This window comes from Sceloporus occidentalis, unplaced genomic scaffold, assembly GCF_023333645.1.
Source record: "Sceloporus occidentalis isolate IW3139 unplaced genomic scaffold, rSceOcc1.0.p SCAF_169, whole genome shotgun sequence".
Lineage (NCBI taxonomy): Eukaryota > Metazoa > Chordata > Lepidosauria > Squamata > Phrynosomatidae > Sceloporus > Sceloporus occidentalis.
Window position 1 is genome coordinate 75,324 of NW_028317149.1, and position 20,588 is coordinate 95,911.

Here is a 20,588-nt window from a genome sequence, read left to right on the forward strand (position 1 = left end):
GTGATGAACAATGCCTTTTCCAGCATGATGGAGCACCTTGCCATAAGGCAAAAATGATAACTAAGTGGCTCAGGGAACAAAACATCACAATTTTGGGTACATGACTAGGAAACACCCCAGACCTTAAATCCCATAGTAACTTGTGGTCAATCCTCAAGAGGCGGGTGGACAAACAAAAACCCACAAAATCTGGCAAACTCCAAACATTGAGTATGCAAGAATGGGCTGCCATCAGTCAGGATGTAGCCCAGAATTTAATTGATTGCATGAAGGGCAGATTAAAGGGAATAATGCTTGTAATTATACTTCAGTGTACCATAGTAAAATCTGACAAAAATATCTAAGAACCCTGAAGCAGCAAACTTTGTGAAGACCAATACTTGCGTCATTCCCAAATGTTTGGCCACAACTGTAGTTGTATCTGTTGTAACTGTAGGAAGCAAAACTGGGATACTTTCATGTACCCTTCGTCTATTTTCCAGAGATACAGGCTGTATCTCCTACAGTTTTGAGGCTAAAGCTTGTGGGATTCCACAGGGTCTTAAGATATTTCCTCAATGATCTGAGAGGAAGGCTTGTAACATTTGCTCCTATAATTACATTTGTATATCTGTACTTTTTGTGTCAAGGAACAAACATTGTTTCTGTCATTATATAGACATGCTTTCATTTTTCTTCCTCTATGTTGCTGTAAGGCCCAGCTGATAAGTGTATGACATGGCATTCCAACAATTAAAGGACATGTGAATGTCAGCTTCTTATCTGCTACTATTAAGACATTTGTGCAGGTCAGTCATTGCAGATAGATATATACTTGATTTTGGGAGCAGCGTTTTCATATAGGATTATGTATACTGTATATAGTGCCCATTCTGTACATTTTCCCATAACTCAGTCATTGGTTCCACCAACCTTCTGGATGACTGTGAAATGTAGTCATTATCTGCTCCTCAATGATCTATTTGAAAACAGCAAGTCAGGCGCAGAGATATATTGATCATGCATCTTACGTATTCAAAAACACCCGCATTAACATAGTTTTTAACACAGCACCTTAAATTGAGTGTCATATGAGAAATTTAAGCAGATGTTGATTTTTTTTGTTAGGAAGGCATAATAATAAACATTGTAGGAATAAAAGATGTTTAATGGTTCTGCCTTTTTATGATTGAGGAGACATTTGCTGATGAACTTGGAAGAACACATTTTATACAGATATATAAACAAGATAACATACAATAGTAATGCTTGAAACGTGTGACATCAGGGATGAATCATATTGCAGTCAGTTGTGATGTATGTGTCTATAATATAATTAAAAAAAATAATATGTGTCTGTTCAATTTTGCCGTTTCCATCTCAGGGATACACTTGTGTTCAGTAACCATTTGTCATATATAAAACTGCTGTTCTTGTCTGATTGGGTAGGGGTTAAGGTGATTTGCAGTATATTGTTTGTCTAGTATTCAAAAGGAGAACCTGTTTTTAGAACCTGTTTTAACTAAGAGCATTTCTAATCCCACTTTATGTATAGCCATTTTCACTAACACTATATATGTGTATGTTACAGCACAATATCAGGATAAAAAATGCAAAGCATTCTTTTTTTATATTAAAGAAAAGCCCTTAAAAAACCACAAGTTGGTATTAGAGCAAACTGTTCAGGGTGTCCGCAGTGATTTGCTAGAATCCATGGGCATTCAAGGTTGCCCAGTTAGATAGGGGGTTATATAGAATAAGTTGTTCTGATTCAAAGTCGTGCAAAGAACTGCTCTTTATACATAACCTACCAAGTCCATTTCGGTGTCAATTGGGCAAAGCACCATTGCTTCATTGGTCATCCATTTGGTAATAACAGGGTTAAAAGACAGTACTTTGATGTTTACAGTTACTATCATAAATACTAAGGGTCAGGATAGGAAAAGAAATAAAGCACTTGATCTAATTGAACAGTACAATTAGTATGTTTTACAGTGTCACAAAATGATGGCACCATTTGATGATGTAGTACTTTACCTGCCCTTTAATAGCAGCTATGCTGACAGTATTACAGAGGATTCTGGGAATCAAGTGCTTGGTGACATGTATCGGAGGGATTTGGCATCTTTCCCGAAAATATATGCACATAGCTTAGGAGCCCTTAGTGGAATAAATATAACTTAATAGCACCATTAAAGAATAAAACAAGAAGAATTAAACTATAGTTACAATAATTTTCTTAACAATGTGTGAGATAGAAGGTATATAAGAAAGGAAAGATGTTAAAAGCCAAGCATACACAAACTCCCAGCCATCCAATATTATGGATTAAAAATTAGCTTATGACAAATAATAACATAAAAGTATTACCATGCCAAACTTAATTGGGAACTAAAAACAGCACAGAGGGGGACATGCTAATGGACATGAACAGATTGACTTTAAGGCCAGCGAACGATAAATGGCATGTCCGGCCGCCTGTTGGATATGCATTGCTTCTCAATACACTCAAGATTTTCAGACCACTTTTTTTTTTTTTTTTTAAACTTTACAGTTGCAGTGCTTGTCTCAATGGCCAAAAGGTTAACGGTGGTAATTTTATAAATTCAGAAATACTATTTACAGTTGATTTAAAATACATTATGTTAGGTTCAGTGAATTAAAATAGAATCGTGAGATCACGTTCCAGGCTCCTCCTTTCAGTCTTAATGCCACTGTTCAGTTTGAGAGACAGATAATGATAAAACTAGGTAACAAGTGTCCTACATTTACAGAAGTTAAAAAGCAGCACACGCAGTAAAGTACTACCTTAGATCAAGCTACATTCTGCAAGAATGTAATTAGTTTTTGCCCAACGAACAGGAAAACCATCATTAATGCATTAAGTTACCATGACATGCAATGGGGATTAGTGCGTGCATGTTGCAAACTAAAGAGGCAGGTGAAGCAGTATACAAAAATAACTAAAACATCTAGTAATTCTTTAATTTTACATTTTCTTCTAGGGTTTTTTAATTAATTATAATAAGCACCATCTCTTGTTACAATTAATTGCTAATTCTATTAAACGGCATTGCAGTTTTCTAGTGGCTGCTCATGTAAACTTGACTTTGATAGCTACTTTGTATCCTAGTCAGAAAATGTGCCCAGTGGACAAATCTGATCTTTGCCAGGAAGCTAGTGAATGAAAACACATGCAAAAGTCCATGTAGACATCTGGTTTCTTTAAGCATTAATACCCAGAAAGTTAACTTTATGTGCTTTGTGTCTCCTATTCAATTTAATGGCTTAATGTCCATTTTGTATCCAAATGCTGTTTCAGGAAGACATTTTTTGTTTCTATGGGCACAGCAACTCTTCATGATATAGGACCTTGGAGGAGGAGACGTGTTGGAAGTAAAAGCATTTTGTGAGGTAGAGAACATAATAGAAGCCAGTGGATAAAGGGGAGTTAAACATTAGAGATGACGGGAGAGAATAAGAAAATGAAGAGAAGAACAACAACAAGAAGGCTGTGTTAAGGTCAATGTCCTTGGCAAGTTCTGCAACACATCTGTCTGAAGTAGGGGCGGCTGCAGAACTTGAATTTGAGCACCAGAGGGCAGTATGCCACCTTGTTCACATCTTTACATTCTGCAGAGAAAGGGAGAAGAAATAATGCAGGAGGCACAAACCTTATAACTTTATATTTACTTGAGTGGAAAGAAGATTGAATACAGAGCAAAAATTAACTATGAAAGGGGATTATGAATAGAAAAACTATTTTTATAAAACAACCTAAATAAAATTAGTTTAGGGGAACAAGTCTAAGGCTCATCAAAAAAATGAGGACGGTACAAAATGAGTTAAAAAAAAATAGGCAGATATTTAGGGCTGCAACAACTAATCGATAAAATCGATAATAATCGATAATGAAAATCGTTGCCAACGAATTTCATTATCGATTAGTTGAATTGATTTTTATCGATTATTAAATGAGGGTTTTTTCAGAGCAAACGCTCTCCCTGTAATCACTGTGACAACTGGCCCCGCCCCCTTCCTTCTCCCAGAAGGCCAGAACCACATGGCTGTGACACTCATCTAACTGTAAGTATAAAATTAATATTTGGGCTACTGAAAGTTAGGGGAGGTGGGAGTTAATTTAGGGGCAGTTATGGTTAATGGGGTGTTTAGGGTTAATTTAGGGACAGTTATGGTTAATGGGGTGTTTAGGGTTAATTTAGGGGCAGCTATGGTTAATAGGGTGTTTAGGGTTAATTTAGGGGCAGCTATGGTTAATGGTGTGTTTAGGGTTAATTTAGGAGCAGCTGTGGTTAATGGGGTGTTTGGGGTTAATTTGAGGCAGTTTTGGTTAATGGTATGTTTAGGGTTAATTTAGGGGCTGTTGTGGTTCATGGGGTCTTTAGGGTTAATTTAGGGGATGCTGTGGTTGATGGGGTCTTTAGGGTTAATTTAGGGGCAGTTATGGTTAATGGGGTGTTTAGGGTTAATTTAATGATGAGGACTGAGGGTTAATTTTATTAATTTATTAAAGTTAACTTAAGGTGCAGTTAGAGATAAAGGGGGGCAAACTAAGGGGAATCTAAATCCTGGGGGCAGTGAAGATTAACCCAGTACTTATTTATAAAAGTATGGTCTGTGACTCTATGAGGGGACTATGAGATATCTGGGGGGTATAAGGCATATCTGGGGAGGACGGAGTGACATATCTGGGGGTATAAGGCATATGTGGGGAGGGCAGTGTGGCATGTCTGGGGAGGACAGAGTGGTGTATCAGGGTGTATAAGGCAGATCTGGGGCCACAGTGGCATATCTGGGGGTAGAGTGGAGTGGCATATGTGGGGAGGGCAGTGTGGCATGTCTGGGAGGCAGTGTGGCATGTCTAGGGAGGATGGAGTGGTGTATCGGGGTATAAGGTGTATCAGGCACAGTGGCATATGTGGGGGTAGAGTGGAGTGACATATGTGGGAGGCAGCGTGGAGTGGCATATGTGGGAGGCAGCGTGGAGTGGCATATGTGGGAGGCAGCGTGGAGTGGCATATGTGGGAGGCAGCGTGGAGTGGCATATGTGGGAGGCAGCGTGGAGTGGTATATGTGGGACGCAGAGTGGCATATGTGGGAGGCAGAGTGGCATATGTGGCAGGCAGCGTGGAGTGGCATATGTGGGAGGCAGCGTGGAGTGGCATATGTGGGAGGCAGCGTGGAGTGGCATATGTGGGAGGCAGAGTGGCATATGTGGGAGGCAGAGTGGCATATGTGGGAGGCAGAGTGGAGTGACATATGTGGGAGGCAGCGTGGAGTGACATATGTGGGAGGCAGCGTGGAGTGGCATATGTGGGAGGCAGAGTGGAGTGGCATATGTGGGAGGCAGCGTGGAGTGGCATATGTGGGAGGCAGCGTGGAGTGGCATATGTGGGAGGCAGAGTGGAGTGGCATATGTGGGAGGCAGAGTGGCATATGTGGGAGGCAGAGTGGAGTGGCATATGTGGGAGGCAGAGTGGCATATGTGGGAGGCAGAGTGGCATATGTGGGAGGCAGAGTGGAGTGGCATATGTGGGAGGCAGCGTAGAGTGGCATATGTGGGAGGCAGAGTGGAGTGGCATATGTGGGAGGCAGAGTGGAGTGGCATATGTGGGAGGCAGAGTGGAGTGGCATATGTGGGAGGCAGAGTGGAGTGGCATATGTGGGAGGCAGCGTGGAGTGGCATATGTGGGAGGCAGCGTGGAGTGGCATATGTGGGAGGCAGCGTGGAGTGGCATATGTGGGAGGCAGCGTGGAGTGGCATATGTGGGAGGCAGCGTGGAGTGGCATATGTGGGAGGCAGCGTGGAGTGGCATATGTGGGAGGCAGCATGGAGTGGCATATGTGGGAGGCAGCGTGGCATGTCTGGGAGGCAGCATGGCAAGCCTGGGCTCAAACGTGCATAAATTGGGGGGGGCTGGTTGCGAAATAAAGGCAAGAAATGCGTTTTATCAAAGTTTTTTTATTATGCTGTTTGTACTTAATATAATTTGTTTATTACATTATTTTAAATAAATGAAAAATTTACATTCATTTTTTTTATCTGATTAATCGAAAAAATAATCGGCCAACTAATCGATTATGAAAATAATCGTTAGTTGCAGCCCTACAGATATTAAATTATTCATGGAACAGTATAGTTAGTTCTAAAGTCATATATAATACAACTGTTCCTATTAACCTATTTAGGCTGTTTGCCTAAAAGGATTCTAGGATAGCAATTTCTAAGGGACTGACAGCATTCTGAATGAGCACTATTAAAGAAACTATACTTAGACAGTGTGTGGGACATTAGCAGTTTTAGAAAAAAATATCTCATAGAAACATAGAAAGTGACGGCAGATAAGAACCATTAGGCCCATCCAGTATGCCCAACCTGAGTACTTTCCTCAGTACCAGGCCTTATCCTATATCTAGCTTGGCCTTATGCCTATTCCATGCTTGCTTAAATGTCTTTACTGTATTAACATCTACTACTTCTGCTGGAAGACTATTCCATGTGTCCACTACCCTTTCAGTAAAGTAATATTTCCTGACCTTTGTGGTAGTATTTCTCCTTTTAAATAAACTCTCTTCCTTTATCTTGTTGATTCGCTTTAAGTATTTAAATGTTTCTATCATATCCCCCTGTCACATCTTTCTTCCAGGCTATATATATATATATATATATATATATATATATATATATATATATATATATATATATATATATATATATATATATATATATATTAAGATCCTTTAACCTTTCCTTGTAAGTTTTAGCCCTTTTCTGAACTTTCTCCAGCATATCTATATCCTTCTGGAGATTTGGTCTCCAGTACTGTACACAATACTCCAAGTGAGGTCTTACCAGTGATCTGTACAACTGCTACTCTATGTGATACCTACCGTGTCCGCCGCGGTCCCTCACCGGTCTGCCACTGGTGGGCGGCGCTCGGTGGCGTGCACACATCCTCTCAGTGTACAGTGCACGCGGCACGTACACAGAGGGAAGTGCCCGTCGACACGTGAGCCGCCGTGGCACGCCCACAACGCAGCTATGAGCGAGCCGCTGCGACGAGTCAGTGGCACTCGCAGTGTTATGAGCGAGCTGCCGCGACTCGTTCGCGGGGCTCGACTACCCCAGCATCTGCCGGTGTGGCACACCCATGGGTATAGCACACTCAGATGCCGTTTTGTTTATCGCGCCAACGCCATTCTTGTGCGCCGGTCGCGATGACGTCACACACATTCTCTATTGGTTTATTGTGCTTTTTTCCCGCCCTTGTTCTTATTTAAACCTCCTGTCTCATTACTGAAGTGCCTGTTCAAAGAGTCACTTGCGTGTAGCTCTGGGTTATAGCTCATTTGTTCATTCCTGATTGATTTATGTGTACCCGACCTTGGCTTTGTTTCCTGACTTCGATTCTTTGCTGCCTGCCCCGACCTTGGCTTTGTTTACCGACTTTGATCCTGTGCTGCCTGCCCCGACCGTGGAATATCCTGATCATCCGTGTTGTCCTTGGTCCTGCATAACACTCTACTGCATTGTCTGCCTACCTTTAAATCCTCAGAAATAATTACCCCTATATGGCTTCCTCGCACATTGAGGTTAGGACTGTATCAAATATTCTATACTCTGTCCTTGGGTTTTTATGCCCTAGATGAATTACTTTGCATTTATCCAGTTTTTTTTATTTTTCTAGTTTACCTAAATCATTTGCCATTTGGCCTCTCCCTCCGTCAGCTAAAAGACATACCTTTCCATCAAGACCTTCTGCAATCACTAATAAAAATATTAAAGGAGAAGTGGTCCAAGCACAGATCCCTGATATACCCCACTGGTATTGCTCTGAATATACGCCATTGACTACAAACCTCTGTCACTCAGCTACTGCCTAATCCATTCAACAACATTGGGTTTTAAACTCATAGATTGCAGTTTATTTATAAGACTTCTATGTGGCACAGTGTCAAAGGCCTTACTGAAATCCAGATACGCAATGTCTACCGCACCACCTTGATCAATTACAACTTGAATCAGTTACCCAACCAAAAAAAATCAGTAAGATTCGTTTGGCATGATCTTCCTGAGGAAAACCCATGTTGTTTTTGATCTTAAAACCCATGTGACTTCAGATGTTCAACAATCCTATCCTTTAACATTGTTTCCATTAATTTCCCCACAACAGATGTAAGACTTACTGGCCTGTAGTTGCTCGACTCCTCCTTACTACCTTTTTTGTGAATGGGCAAAACATTTACTAATTTCCAATCCCCTGGGACGACTACCGGTAACTGATTTTTTAACGAATCATTAGTAACGGTTTTGCTAGTACACCCCCAAGCTCTTTTAATAACTTGGGCTGTATCCCATCAGGCCCCATCGACTTATTTGTCTTTACCTTAGACAACTGAAGTAGAACCTCCGCCTCGATAAACTCATATTTTTCAAATGATTAAGTCTTTTTTCCTAACTGAGGTCCCATTCCCTCATTTTCATTTGTAAAAACTGAACCAAAATATTCATTGAGTCAGTCAGCTAGACCTTTATCCTCTTCTACATCCTTTCCTTTTCTCATTTATATATCTAAAAATGTTTTACCTGCCTTTTTTATTGACAGGGCAATTCTCTCTTCTGCGTGTGATTTGGCAGCTCTTATAACTTTCTTTGCTTCTTTCTGCCTAATCTTATAGATCTGTCTATCTTCCTCACTTTGGGTATTTTTGTATTTACTAAAGGCTAACTTCTTGTCTTCAATAATACAACTTTTAAATAATCCCATTTCTCCTGGACTCTATTTAAATTGCCCCAGTCTGACAATGACTCCTCTACACATATTCTCATTTTAGAAAAGTCAGCTTTTCTAAAATATAAAACTTTTGTTTTTGTGTGGTGTGACTCAGTCCCTGTTTGTATATTAAACCACACAGACTGATGATCACTAGATCCCAAACTTTCACCTACAGAAATATCTGTTAACAAATGTCCATTTGCGAACACTAAATCCAATATGGCCTCGTTACGAGTTGCCTCCTCAACTACTTGCTTTAAAGATAATCCCAGTAAGGAGTTTAGAATATCTGCACTCCTGGCACAACCAGCTACTTTGGTTTTCCAGTTTACATCAGGGAGACTAAAGTCACCCATGATTATAACATCCCCCTTCACTGTCATTTTAGCTCTTTCCTCCACTAGTAGATTATCTAGTTCTTCTACTTGTTCTGGGGGTCTATAAATCACACCTAACCAAGTTACTTTACTTTTGCCAAATTGTAATGTAACCCAAACCGACTATGTTCTCCTCACTAACTTGTGTTAATTAGATTTTAAGTTATTTTTCACATATAGGGCCACCCCTCCCCCTTTCTTGCCCTTTCTGTCTTTTCTATATAAAGACTACCCTGGTATTGATATGATAACTCCTCTCTATACATTGTATATAGAAACAACTACGCATATAGTCTGATTCTGGAAGACTGTGACAATGACAAAATACATTACTGGAAGCAATAACCAACATGAAATCAACAATGACATACAAATAGGGTTGGAAGACAAGGCCTGTAACAGACAGAGATAATGCAAAATACTTCCTTTCTTACCATCTGGGCTATCAGAAGGTCCGGCCTCACATTTGTTTTCGCACTGCTGCATGGCAGAAGGGCGCAGAGATTCTGTGCATTCCATTGAGGGTTGACCTATGTGACTCAGGCACTGCACAGAACGTCTCTGCTGCCCAAGGCCACATGGGGCAGAACACTATGAGAGTGGAAAAAATGGACAATCAATCATTGCTGTAAAAAAAGATCTATGAAGATGTCATTATTCAATACCTGCTTGAAAATTACCTCTCCCCATTCTCCAGTCACCCAGCGTGGTGGAGGACATCTTTGCACGGTACAACGCATGCTAGTTGCAGGTTTGTCTTTGGCTGGGCATTGGGAAGGAGGCACTGTATTCCCATGGTCTCCACTCTTGCAAAGGACTACTCTGTGCCTGTGCCCTGGTCCACAATTTGGTGTGCACTATAGGCAGATACAACACATTTATTAATTCCACATACACTAGTTAATTTTGGTACTGCTTAGGTTTATTTTGCACTTCCATCAATGTAAGTTTAATGCTAAAGCTACACACTGGAAAAATCGTATATAAAATCTTTGACACAGACATTAACTCAATTTACAGTCATTCTTCCCTGAGGTTACCATTTCACAAATAAAAATGTCATACCCTTTGAAGGCATGGAACACTCATTGGCAGTTTATAATGCTCTAGTGAAACCTTATGTTTTATATATGAAGTGGTACACACACAATTTTTGATATTTGTTTTTCTTCTATTTATTTTACTGTTACCTCAGACCAGTCCAGAGCCACCCACTCTGGTGGACATGTTTCTGTATTGCAGGGTTCCAGCATTGATGGGCGTGGTTGGGGGCAAGAACGATCATCCATAGATCTCTCTTCACTTGCTGACACCCGACGCTGGCAGATCACGCTACGAGTGCGCACTCCAGCATTGCAGCTACGAGTGCAATCAGACCAGGGCCCTATTGCCCACCTTAGATAGAAAATATGTTCGTTATGCAGGAGTAATGAAAAAAGGTTAATAACATTCACACATGTATGTGACCGTATGTATAGTGTTTGCCTCACAGTATGGGAAACTGCTCCTAGGGGTAACCTTCTAGTTCACATTGATGTATTTAGAGTTGCTGCTTATATCCATGGTTACCATCAAAAATCTTGGGAACTGTACTGACTGTGCCTTGTATTTAAAGGCTTTGGATATCTTTTTATATCCTTTTCCATCTATAAAGTTCCATTAACTTGTTACGCAGGTCTTTTGTCTTGACAGTTCTTTTCTGCTCTCCATGGTTCAGTATCTAGCCTGCATCCATGTCAGAGCTAACAAACTCGTTGACTTTATTTATTTATTTTATTTATTTATACACAGACCCTACTTTCAATTTAAAAAGTCACAGGTGTGGGAAATTAACCCTTAATTGTTATTTTAATCTATGTGTCACTTTGTGTGTCTGTAAAAAGGCCAAACATTCAAGGGTATGTAAACTTTTGATCAGGGCCATTTGGGTGATATCTGTTATTATGATTTAAAAAGGAGCCAAACAACTATGTGATAATAAATGGTTTCATATTTTCAAAATCAACATTTCACAATTTCTGCCAGGGTATGCAAACTTTTGAGCACAACCAGGGCCGGCCCGACAATGGAGCCGAGTGGGGCAACCGCTCCAGGCGGCACTTTTGAAGGCCTTTTTTTTTTTTTTTTTTAAAGCGAAAGAGAGAGAAAGGGGCGCCGAGTGGTTTTCGCTTACCAAGCTGTCAGTACCAGCTCGGCGCCCCTCTCTCTCTCTCCTCTGCGGCGAGTCTTCCTGTTCGGTCTCGGTGCCGGCTTGTAATGCTGAGTGCCAGAAGATTTCCGGCGCTCAGCATTACAAGCCGGCACCGAGACCGAACAGGGAGACTCGCCGCAGGACTGCTGAAAGGTAAGTACAAGGGGGGGCGGCAGGGATGGAGGGAGAGGAAGGGTAGATAATGGGGGGGCATTTTAAAATTCGCCCCAGGCGGCATTTTGCCTTGGGCCGGCCCTGAGCACAACTGTAAATATACATACATATAACGCTTCTTTAAGCTTACTTACTCAGGGGGGCATGGCTCAGTATTACATGGACGCTGCTTCTCTTGAATCTTGGTAGATGTATTGCACATGTCATCAGAAACCGTGGATCCATCTTCTAGCGTCTTACACAGGACTTGCTGTAACTGCACCCCTGTGAACAGAGGAGGAATAGGCATCTCTAGCTTTGATTAGGAGAGTAATAGATAACAAAACTCTTTTTTATATTTCACCTCCAGCACATATAGAAGAGCATTTGGTCCATGGAGTGAGATGCCAGGTATATCCACTCTTTGTGTCTGTGCTGATTGGGGCATTAAACCTGTAACGGATCCCAGGTATTTCTTCTCGGACGATAACCTGCAAAGTATAGTAATACATATAATGTCTCTGTGAAATATAATGTGGAGAAAGTTCTTAAAAGCCATCTCACAAGTTTAACTATGAATTATGCAAGGTCAACCTACTTGGGTTGGCCTCAGGGAGTTAAAATGTTGAACTAACTCCACCTTAAATCAAATCAGCATATAACATATGGAGTACTAAGCAGGAGTGAAAACCCTAACCACAATAATGGATGACAAGAAGCTGGGCTTATCTAGAATAAGATGTTTTATATAGATAACTCTTTATTAGCATTTCTGGATTTGCCTTATAAGATGTGCAATTTAAAAACAAACTGTTACCATAACAATAAGAGTTGCATTAGTAGGCCCCAAAGCTTCCAATGACTCTGGTTCATCTTGAGGCCTCCTGTAGTGAAAGGTTGTCCCGGCCACATCAATTCTTTGGGAAGTGTCTGGTGGGAGCCGTCCATTGATGAAATATTCACCTCCCTCCTTTGCCTTTAGTGCTGTTGAACAAGAGCTTCACTTTAAAATCTAGATATACTATTTTTGCCAGCACTCTTGTAAATCCTAAGCGAAGGCCTAAGTATTCTAAAGGACGCTAATAATGCTTTGTTACCTGTTAAAAACAGGTCACAAGAAGGTGCACCTATACAGCTGGACATCGATTTATAAACTAATCACATGATTCTCCTTCTAAATCTTAGTTTCATGCTTAGCTATAAATTCGTCCCAACTTTACATAAAGCACCGTCATAAGGTGTGCCCATAGCCATATTTTCTAAAACCAGTGTGTTCCTCTTTGACCATTTAAAAAGTTATAAAGTATGAGAACCTGAGATATCCAGAACCACCTGGCACTGAGAGTAAATAAAGTAGTGTAAAGAAATCATCTCCCAAAACTTTAGAGAGAACTAGGAAAGCCACGCGACAAAGATATTCAAGCCATTTAGGACAATGCTATGCTTCCAACTTTGTGGGAACAGTTTGGGAAGGTCCCTTTCTACTCCTGCATGACTGGCTCCCAGTGCACAAAACAGGGGCCATAAAGACATTGTTGCAAAAATCTCCACAGAAACTCTCCAAATCTTGTAGAAAGCCTGCCCAGAAGAGTGGAAGCTGTTATAGCTGCAAATGGGGCATATGTCTATGTATTTAGAATGCAACATCATCCCTGTTGGTGTAACGGTCAGGTGTCCCAGTACGTCTGTCAATGTACTGTACCTTCTCATAAAAAAGATAACCCTCTGTGGACACTCGTTGCTCACTTATAATGTTAGTGAAAGTTATCATTTTTCTTTTTTTACATCTCTGGAGGATGGATTACCATGAAAAACACTTTAATTCTTAATTTTAAAGATTGTATACAATCTTAATGAATACAGATTAATACTGAGAGCACTTTATTTTTGAATAAATTTGTATTTTTTAATATCTTATTTACCTTACTTTATTTTGTATGCAAGTTGTGATGATTGTAATTTGTCACATATACGTTGATCATGCTAAGTTACATATCTTTATAAATCTGTTCTAATGTTAATATCTTTATTTTTTATCTCCTTTCCTCAAAATAACCTTTGTAAAAATAAGGGGGGGTCACAATTTTCTGTTCCTGCCTAAGGTGCAAAAGAAACTAGCTACGGCTCTGGTGGTTAGTTTCAACAGTGAAAATCATTTTGGTTTGTAATTGGAAACATGCTGACAGGAGTGTGGGGTCCACAGTACAAACCAGCTTAATAATAAAGAATATCATTCATTCCAGCACAGGTCTTTTTTCTCCCGTCCCTATGCATAATAGTTTATGAGGACTCTAAAATAAGATATTAAGGCATTTCTGGAGGCAGAGTGGCATACAGGGGGTTAAAAGGCATATCATGGGGCACTCTGCCTCCAGAAAAGCCATATGCCACCCATGCAACACTCCCCCCCGACTTACCAGTGCTTCTGACTCCCTGGTGTCTGGTGGGGGCAGTGGGTGTTCAGCCGGAACTTCTATGAGCACCTGAAGGTCATGTGAAGCCGATGCTACGCCATAAAAAAGCTACGGTGGAAGTTCAAGCAGTAGCGGGGGTTGTCTGCGTTCATCGAGCGGATGTTCGCCGGCTAGCAGAGAAGAGAATTCCCCGCAGCGCTGCGGGGAATTCTCCTCTCTGGCAGTCAGGGAAGGTATGAGCCATGCACATAGACAACCTCCGCTGCTGCCGGCACTTACGGCGGCGATCGGTGATAGATGCCCGGTGTAAGTGCCGGCAGCAGCTGAGGTTACCAGACAGGAGGATCCAGGTCCCCTGCAGCGCTGCAGGGGATCTGGATCTTTGTCTCATAGTCAGATCTATTTGAGGCCTGATTAGAAGAAGACCTCGATTTTAAGATGAGGGGTAATTTTCAGAGCAAAACCTTGTCTTATAATTGAGCAAATACGGTAATTCAGTCTATTTTCTATTTTCCTGTCACTTTAGTTGAGTGTTCAGGGGACCTTGTCCAACAACCTGGTAAAGTAAAGGTATAGTCTATGAAAATTTGGGTGTCCAAGGTTTCTCTCCATGCTAACTGAAGAAATCATTATTATTGTTCATTACCAATTACTTCAATATGTTTAGGAAACTGCATTAGTTGGCATTTCATCTAGATTGTAAGATTGTGAGCAGGTCCCACTTCATCTTAAAGTGCTAGAAATGGAAGACATCACTAAAGGAAAAGTAGTTTCAGCAGTTAAGACCCTCTTTCAAATATTAAGTCAACATGGGAGTTTTCAGCCTACTTACCTAGGTAATTGAGTGATAAATTGAGCTGCCGAATGTCAATATGAACAGAGCCCTTGGGGATCCATATCACCTCTTCATACCCTTGTGAAGAAAACATTGTAAAAAAGAGAATAGTTCCACTTGATATTCATTTCATTTTCTGAAACAGAGCTTCACAATGTAGTAAAGCCAAAATTAAGTATTTCGAATATACATGTATATGTTAAGCCTCCTAAGAATCATCTAACTACCCAAATATGCATTGCACCCACAACCCAATGTTGTAAAAGGACAATTTGTACACACATACAAGTCTCTTACCTCCCTCTGGCAGTGACTCATTGAATATGCCCTCAATGGTCTCACATGTGTTTCCTTCGCCTCCACACACACGACATTTATCCTCTTTTGTATCTGACCCCAGTATCCGATCACAGCCGACATGCTTTCAAGATATGAAAACACATAACAATTAGCAGTGCAATAATTATATAGAAATACAAACTGTCCAACTAATACTCAAAACTGCAACTAAGCCACACACAGCAGGAACTTTGGATCATGTAAAATACTTCATAGTCAAGTTGTTCCAAGATAGACCCGACCCCACCAATTGGTGTATTCAGTAAACCTATAGTTGTGGTAAGTTTCAGTTGAGTTAAAAAGTTACAGGAAAAATGAAATCCTACAGTAAAGTACCCGGGGGGGGGGGGAAATCGCCTCAAAAAAATAAATAATAATGTCAGAGGACCCCATATTAGCCAGTGTTGAGTTGACTGATGCACAACCTTTTCCTCACACAATTTTCATTCTTTCCCCCACCATGAGTATGGTGGGGTGGGAGAGAACTGTAATGAAAAGGGCACTGGGTTAAATGTACTGTACCCAAGCAGGGGCTCCAATATATTGGACACCCATTCCCTTGGTCCTATACATATCTTAACCCTTGATTAACCTGGGTTGATGGGGTGCAAGGTCCATTTTTTGCAGCATTTGGGTGCCAGCAGGATGGACTGTATACTGCAGAGAAAATCATTTTCCAGTATTGTCATTTGATATCATGCATCTTCAGCAGTTATTATATGTTGACATTAGATGCTGTTAAATATAGAAAGATCAGCCATAACATTATAACCACCTGCCTAATATTGTGTAGGTTCCCCTTTTGCCACCAAACCAGCCCTGACCAGTTGAGGCATGGACTCCACTAGACCTCTGAAGGTGTGCAGTTGTATCTGGCACCAAGATGTTAGCAGCAGATCCTGTACTGTTAGTTGCGAGGTGGGGCCTCCTCGGACTTATTTGTCCTACACATCTTACAGATGTTTGATTGAATGAAGATCTGGGGAATTTGGAGGCCAAGTCAACACCTTGACCTTGACCTCCTCAAACCATTCATTAACCATTTTGCTTTGTGGCAGGACGCATTATCCTGCTGAAAGAGGCCAATGCCATCAGGGAATACCGTGTCCATGAAAGGGTGTACATGGTCTGCAACAATGCTTAGGTAGGTGGTAAGTAACATCCTCATGAATGGCAGAACTTAAGATTTCTCAGAAGAACATTGCCCAAAGCATCAGACTGCCTCTGCTGGCTTGCCTCCTTCTATAGTCCATCCTAGTGCCACGTGTTCTCCAGGTAAGTGACGCACATGCACGTGATGTATAAGAAAATGTTATTCATCAGACCAGTCCACCTTCTTCCATTGCTCCGTGGTCCAGTTCTTATAAACACGTGCCCATTGTAGGTACTTTTAGTGGACAGGGGTCAGCATGGGCACCCTGATAGGTCTGCAGCTATGCAGCCCCATAGAACACATAGTGCAGAGCTGCTTGTTGCCTGACACCTTTCTATCAGAACCAGCATTAACATTTTCAGCAATTTGAGCTACTGTAGTTCGTCTGTTGGATTTGACCACACAGGCCAGCCTTCACCCCCTCCCAATGTAACATAGTAACATAGTTCATAAGGTTGAAAAAAGACCAAAGTCCATCAAGTTCAACCTATATACATATTGTGTCCCTACTGTGTTGATCCAGAGGAAGGCAAAAAACCCTTATGAAGCAGATGCCAATTGCCCCATACCAGGGGGAAAATTCCTTCCCGACTCCAAATATGGCAATCAGAATAAATCCCTGGATCTTCTGTCCCTATTAATCTAATATCCATAACTTGTAATATTATTGCTTTCAAGAAACACGTCCAGGCTCCTTTTGAACTCTTTTATTGAGTTTACCATCACCACTTCCTCTGGCAGAGAGTTCCATAATCTCACCGCTCTTACTGTAAAGAACCCCCGTCTGTGCTGGTGTAGAAACCTTCTTTCCTCCAGCCGTAGAGGATGTCCCCTTGTTATAGATACAGTCCTGGGTATAAATAGGTCCTGGGAGTGATCTCTGTACTGTCCCCTTATATATTTATACATAGTTATTAAGTCCCCCCTAAGCCGTCTTTTTTCCAAACTAAATAACCCCAATTCTGATAATCTTTCTGGGTACTGTAGTCCTCCCATTCCCCTTATTACTCTGGTTGCCCGTCTTTGAACCCTCTCCAGCTCCACTATATCTTTCTTGTACACTGGTGCCCAGTACTGTACACAGTATTCCATGTGTGGTCTGACTAGTGACTTGTACAGGGGTAGAATTATTTCCTTGTCGTGGGCATCTATGCCCCTTTTGATGCACCCCATGATTTTATTTGCCTTAGCAGCAGCTGCCTGACACTGGTCGCTACAGGTAAATTTACTGTTAACTAAAACTCCTAAGTCCTTTTCCATGTCAGTCGTCCCCAGTGTTTTCCCATTTAATACATATTCCCAGCCTGGATTTTTCTTCCCCATGTGCATAACCTTACATTTATCTGTGTTGAACCTCATCTGCCACATCCCAGCCCAAGCCTCCAACCTATGCAGATCCATTTGTAATCGTGCGCTGTCCTCTATTGTGTTAACCACGTTACAGAGCTTAGTATCGTCTGCAAAGATTGATACTTTACTATGCAATCCCTCTACAATGTCATTAATAAATATATTAAAAAGAATAGGACCCAAAACTGACCCCTGTGGTACCCCACTAGCAACAGTCACCCACTCAGAGTATGTACCATTAATAACCACCCTCTGTTTCCTATCACTGAGCCAGTTACTTACCCACATACACACATTCTCCCCCAGCCCAAGCATTCTCATTTTATGTACGAGCCTTTTATGTGGCACCGTATCAAATGCTTTGGAAAAATCAAGATATACGACATCCAGCGATTCACCCCGATCCAGTCTTGAGCTCACCTCCTCATAAAAGCTGATCAGGTTAGTTTGACAGGACCGATCCCTTGTAAACCCATGCTGATATGGAGTCATACACTTATTTTCATTGAGATACTCCAAAATAGCATCTCTTAGGAAACCCTCAAACAGTTTACACACAACAGAAGTTAAACTAACAGGCCTATAATTCCCTGGGTCACTTTTTGTCCCCTTTTTGAATATTGGCACAACATTTGCTATGCGCCAGTCCTGGGGAACAGACCCTGTCACTATAGAGTCCTTGAATATTAGAAATAGGGGTCTGTCTATTACATTACTTAACTCCCTTAGAACGCGGGGGTGAATGCCATCTGGACCTGGTGATTTGTCTATTTTGATTTTTTTTAGGCGGCACTGCACTTCTTCCTGCGTTAGACAGGCGACATGTACTGGGGCATTTATCTCATCCTGCTGTATATTACCTGGCATTTCATTTTCCTCTGTGAATACAGCAGAGAAGAATATATTTAATAGATTAGCTTTTTCCTGATCCCCGTCTATAACTTCTCCCTCATTACTTTTTAAGGGGCCAACGCTTTCATTGTTAACCTTTTTACTATTTATATAGTTAAAGAACATTTTGGGGTTTGTTTTACTCTCTTTGGCAATGAGTCTTTCTGTCTCCAATTTTGCTGCTTTTATCTGATTTTTACATATTTTATTTTTTTCCCCGATAGCTTTTTAGTGCTTCCTCACTGCCTTCCTGTTTTAGTAGCTTAAATGCCTTTTTTTTGCCATTTATTGCCCCCTTTACATTTTTATTTATCCACATTGGTTTTCTCTTGTTCCTGACTCTTTTATTCCCATACGGTATGTACCTTTCACAGTGAGAATTTAAGATATTCTTAAAAATCTCCCATTGAGCGTCTGTACTCTTGTTTTTGAGGACATTTTCCCAATTTACAGTGTTAAGGGCTTCTCTTAGTTGATCAAACTTTGCCCTCCTAAAGTGCATAGTTCTTGTGGCTCCTCTAAGAGTTCCCTTATTGAAGGACAAGTTATAATGCATCATATTGTGATCACTATTTCCTAGATGTCCCCTGACCTGCACATTAGTTACTCTGTCAGGTCTGTTGGTTAATATTAAGTCCAGTAGGGCGCCCCCTCTGGTCGGGTCCTGTACCATTTGGGACAGATAATTATCCTTACTTATAGTCAGAAACCGGTTTCCTTTATGAGATTCACAGGTCTCGGTTTCCCAGTTTATGTCGGGATAGTTAAAGTCCCCCATAATAACCACCTCATTGTGATTAGCTGCCTTGTTTATTTGCTTTAATAATTGATCTTCTGCTGCTTCCATTATATTTGGTGGCTTATAGCAAACCCCGATCAGTATTTTATTATTTTTCTTTCCATATATTTCTACCCATAATGACTCCACATTATCATTTCCCTCACATATATTCTCCCGCAGTGTGGCCTTTAGGCTGGACTTTACATAAAGGCAAACTCCTCCCCCTTTTCGTTTTTTCCGATCCTTCCTGAATAGACTATACCCCTGTATGTTAACCGCCCAGTCATAGCTATCATCCAACCATGTCTCTGTTATACCCACTATGTCATAATTTTCTTCAGACATTATTAACTCCAGTTCGTCAGTTTTATTGGTCAGACTTCTGGCATTAGTAAGCATACAATTTAGAGGTGTATGGTTTTTTTCCCTATGAAGCCTATCCCTATTAACTATTCTAACCCCTCCCTCTGCTCCACCCCCAGGTACATTTATAAGCCCCAGCTCTCTATCTACACTATCTTCCCCTTCTATATTGTAGTTTCCCTCCCCCCCTTTCCCTAGTTTAAACACTCCTCCACCCTTCTGACCATCTTCTCCCCAAGCACAGCTGCACCCTCCCCATTGAGGTGCAGCCCGTCCCTACCGTAGAGCCTGTATCCGACAGAGAAGTCGGCCCAGTTCTCCATGAACCCAAACCCCTCCTTCCTACACCAGCTTCTGAGCCACTTGTTTAGCTCCCTAATCTCCCGCTGCCTCTCTGGTGTGGCACGTGGTACAGGTAATATTTCAGAAAATACTACCTTGGAGGTCCTTGCCTTAAGCTTGCTACCTAAGTCCCTGAAATCATTTTTAAGGACACTCCGCCTCCCTCTCACTTTGTCATTGGTGCCAATGTGCACCATGACTGCTGGGTCTTTTCCAGCCCCTCCCAGTAATCTGTCAACCCGATCCGCGATGTGCCGAACTCGAGCGCCAGGCAGACAACACACTGTTCGGCGATCCCGGTCTTTGTGACAGATCGCCCTGTCTGTCCCCCTAATAATTGAGTCCCCCACTACCAGCACCTGTCTGGCCTGCCCTGCGCTCCTCCTTCCCTCCTTACTGGAGCAGACACCCCTCTGGTGGTCAGAGGCAGTGACTTGCTGCAGTACTGCTAACTCTGAACTAACATCCCCCTCATCTGCCAACCGGGCAAACTTGTTGGGGTGTGCTAGATCAGGACTAGCCTCCCTGGCGCTTTTCCCCCTACCCCGCCTTCTAACTGTAACCCAGCTAGCTGCCTGACTGTCCTGTACCTCCATCCCACTATCCTCCCCCACCTCTACCT

General features: G+C 41.6%; 1 protein-coding gene across 1 annotated transcript in view; it reads right to left on the reverse strand.

Annotated features, from left to right (window-relative positions):
- Window positions 1-3,502: 3,502 nt before the first annotated feature.
- LOC149279354 (A disintegrin and metalloproteinase with thrombospondin motifs 10-like) overlaps window positions 3,503-20,588 on the reverse strand; it is a 37,036-nt gene continuing 19,950 nt past the window's right edge. Inside the window, exons 15-23 of the mRNA XM_089501259.1 lie at window positions 15,045-15,168; window positions 14,745-14,825; window positions 12,316-12,482; window positions 11,863-11,989; window positions 11,654-11,783; window positions 10,345-10,549; window positions 9,835-10,011; window positions 9,589-9,745; window positions 3,503-3,612 (exon numbers count right to left, since the gene is read on the reverse strand). Of these exons, the coding sequence (XP_089357385.1) occupies window positions 3,503-3,612; window positions 9,589-9,745; window positions 9,835-10,011; window positions 10,345-10,549; window positions 11,654-11,783; window positions 11,863-11,989; window positions 12,316-12,482; window positions 14,745-14,825; window positions 15,045-15,168 (1,278 nt within the window). The remainder of the gene's footprint in view (window positions 3,613-9,588; window positions 9,746-9,834; window positions 10,012-10,344; window positions 10,550-11,653; window positions 11,784-11,862; window positions 11,990-12,315; window positions 12,483-14,744; window positions 14,826-15,044; window positions 15,169-20,588) is intronic.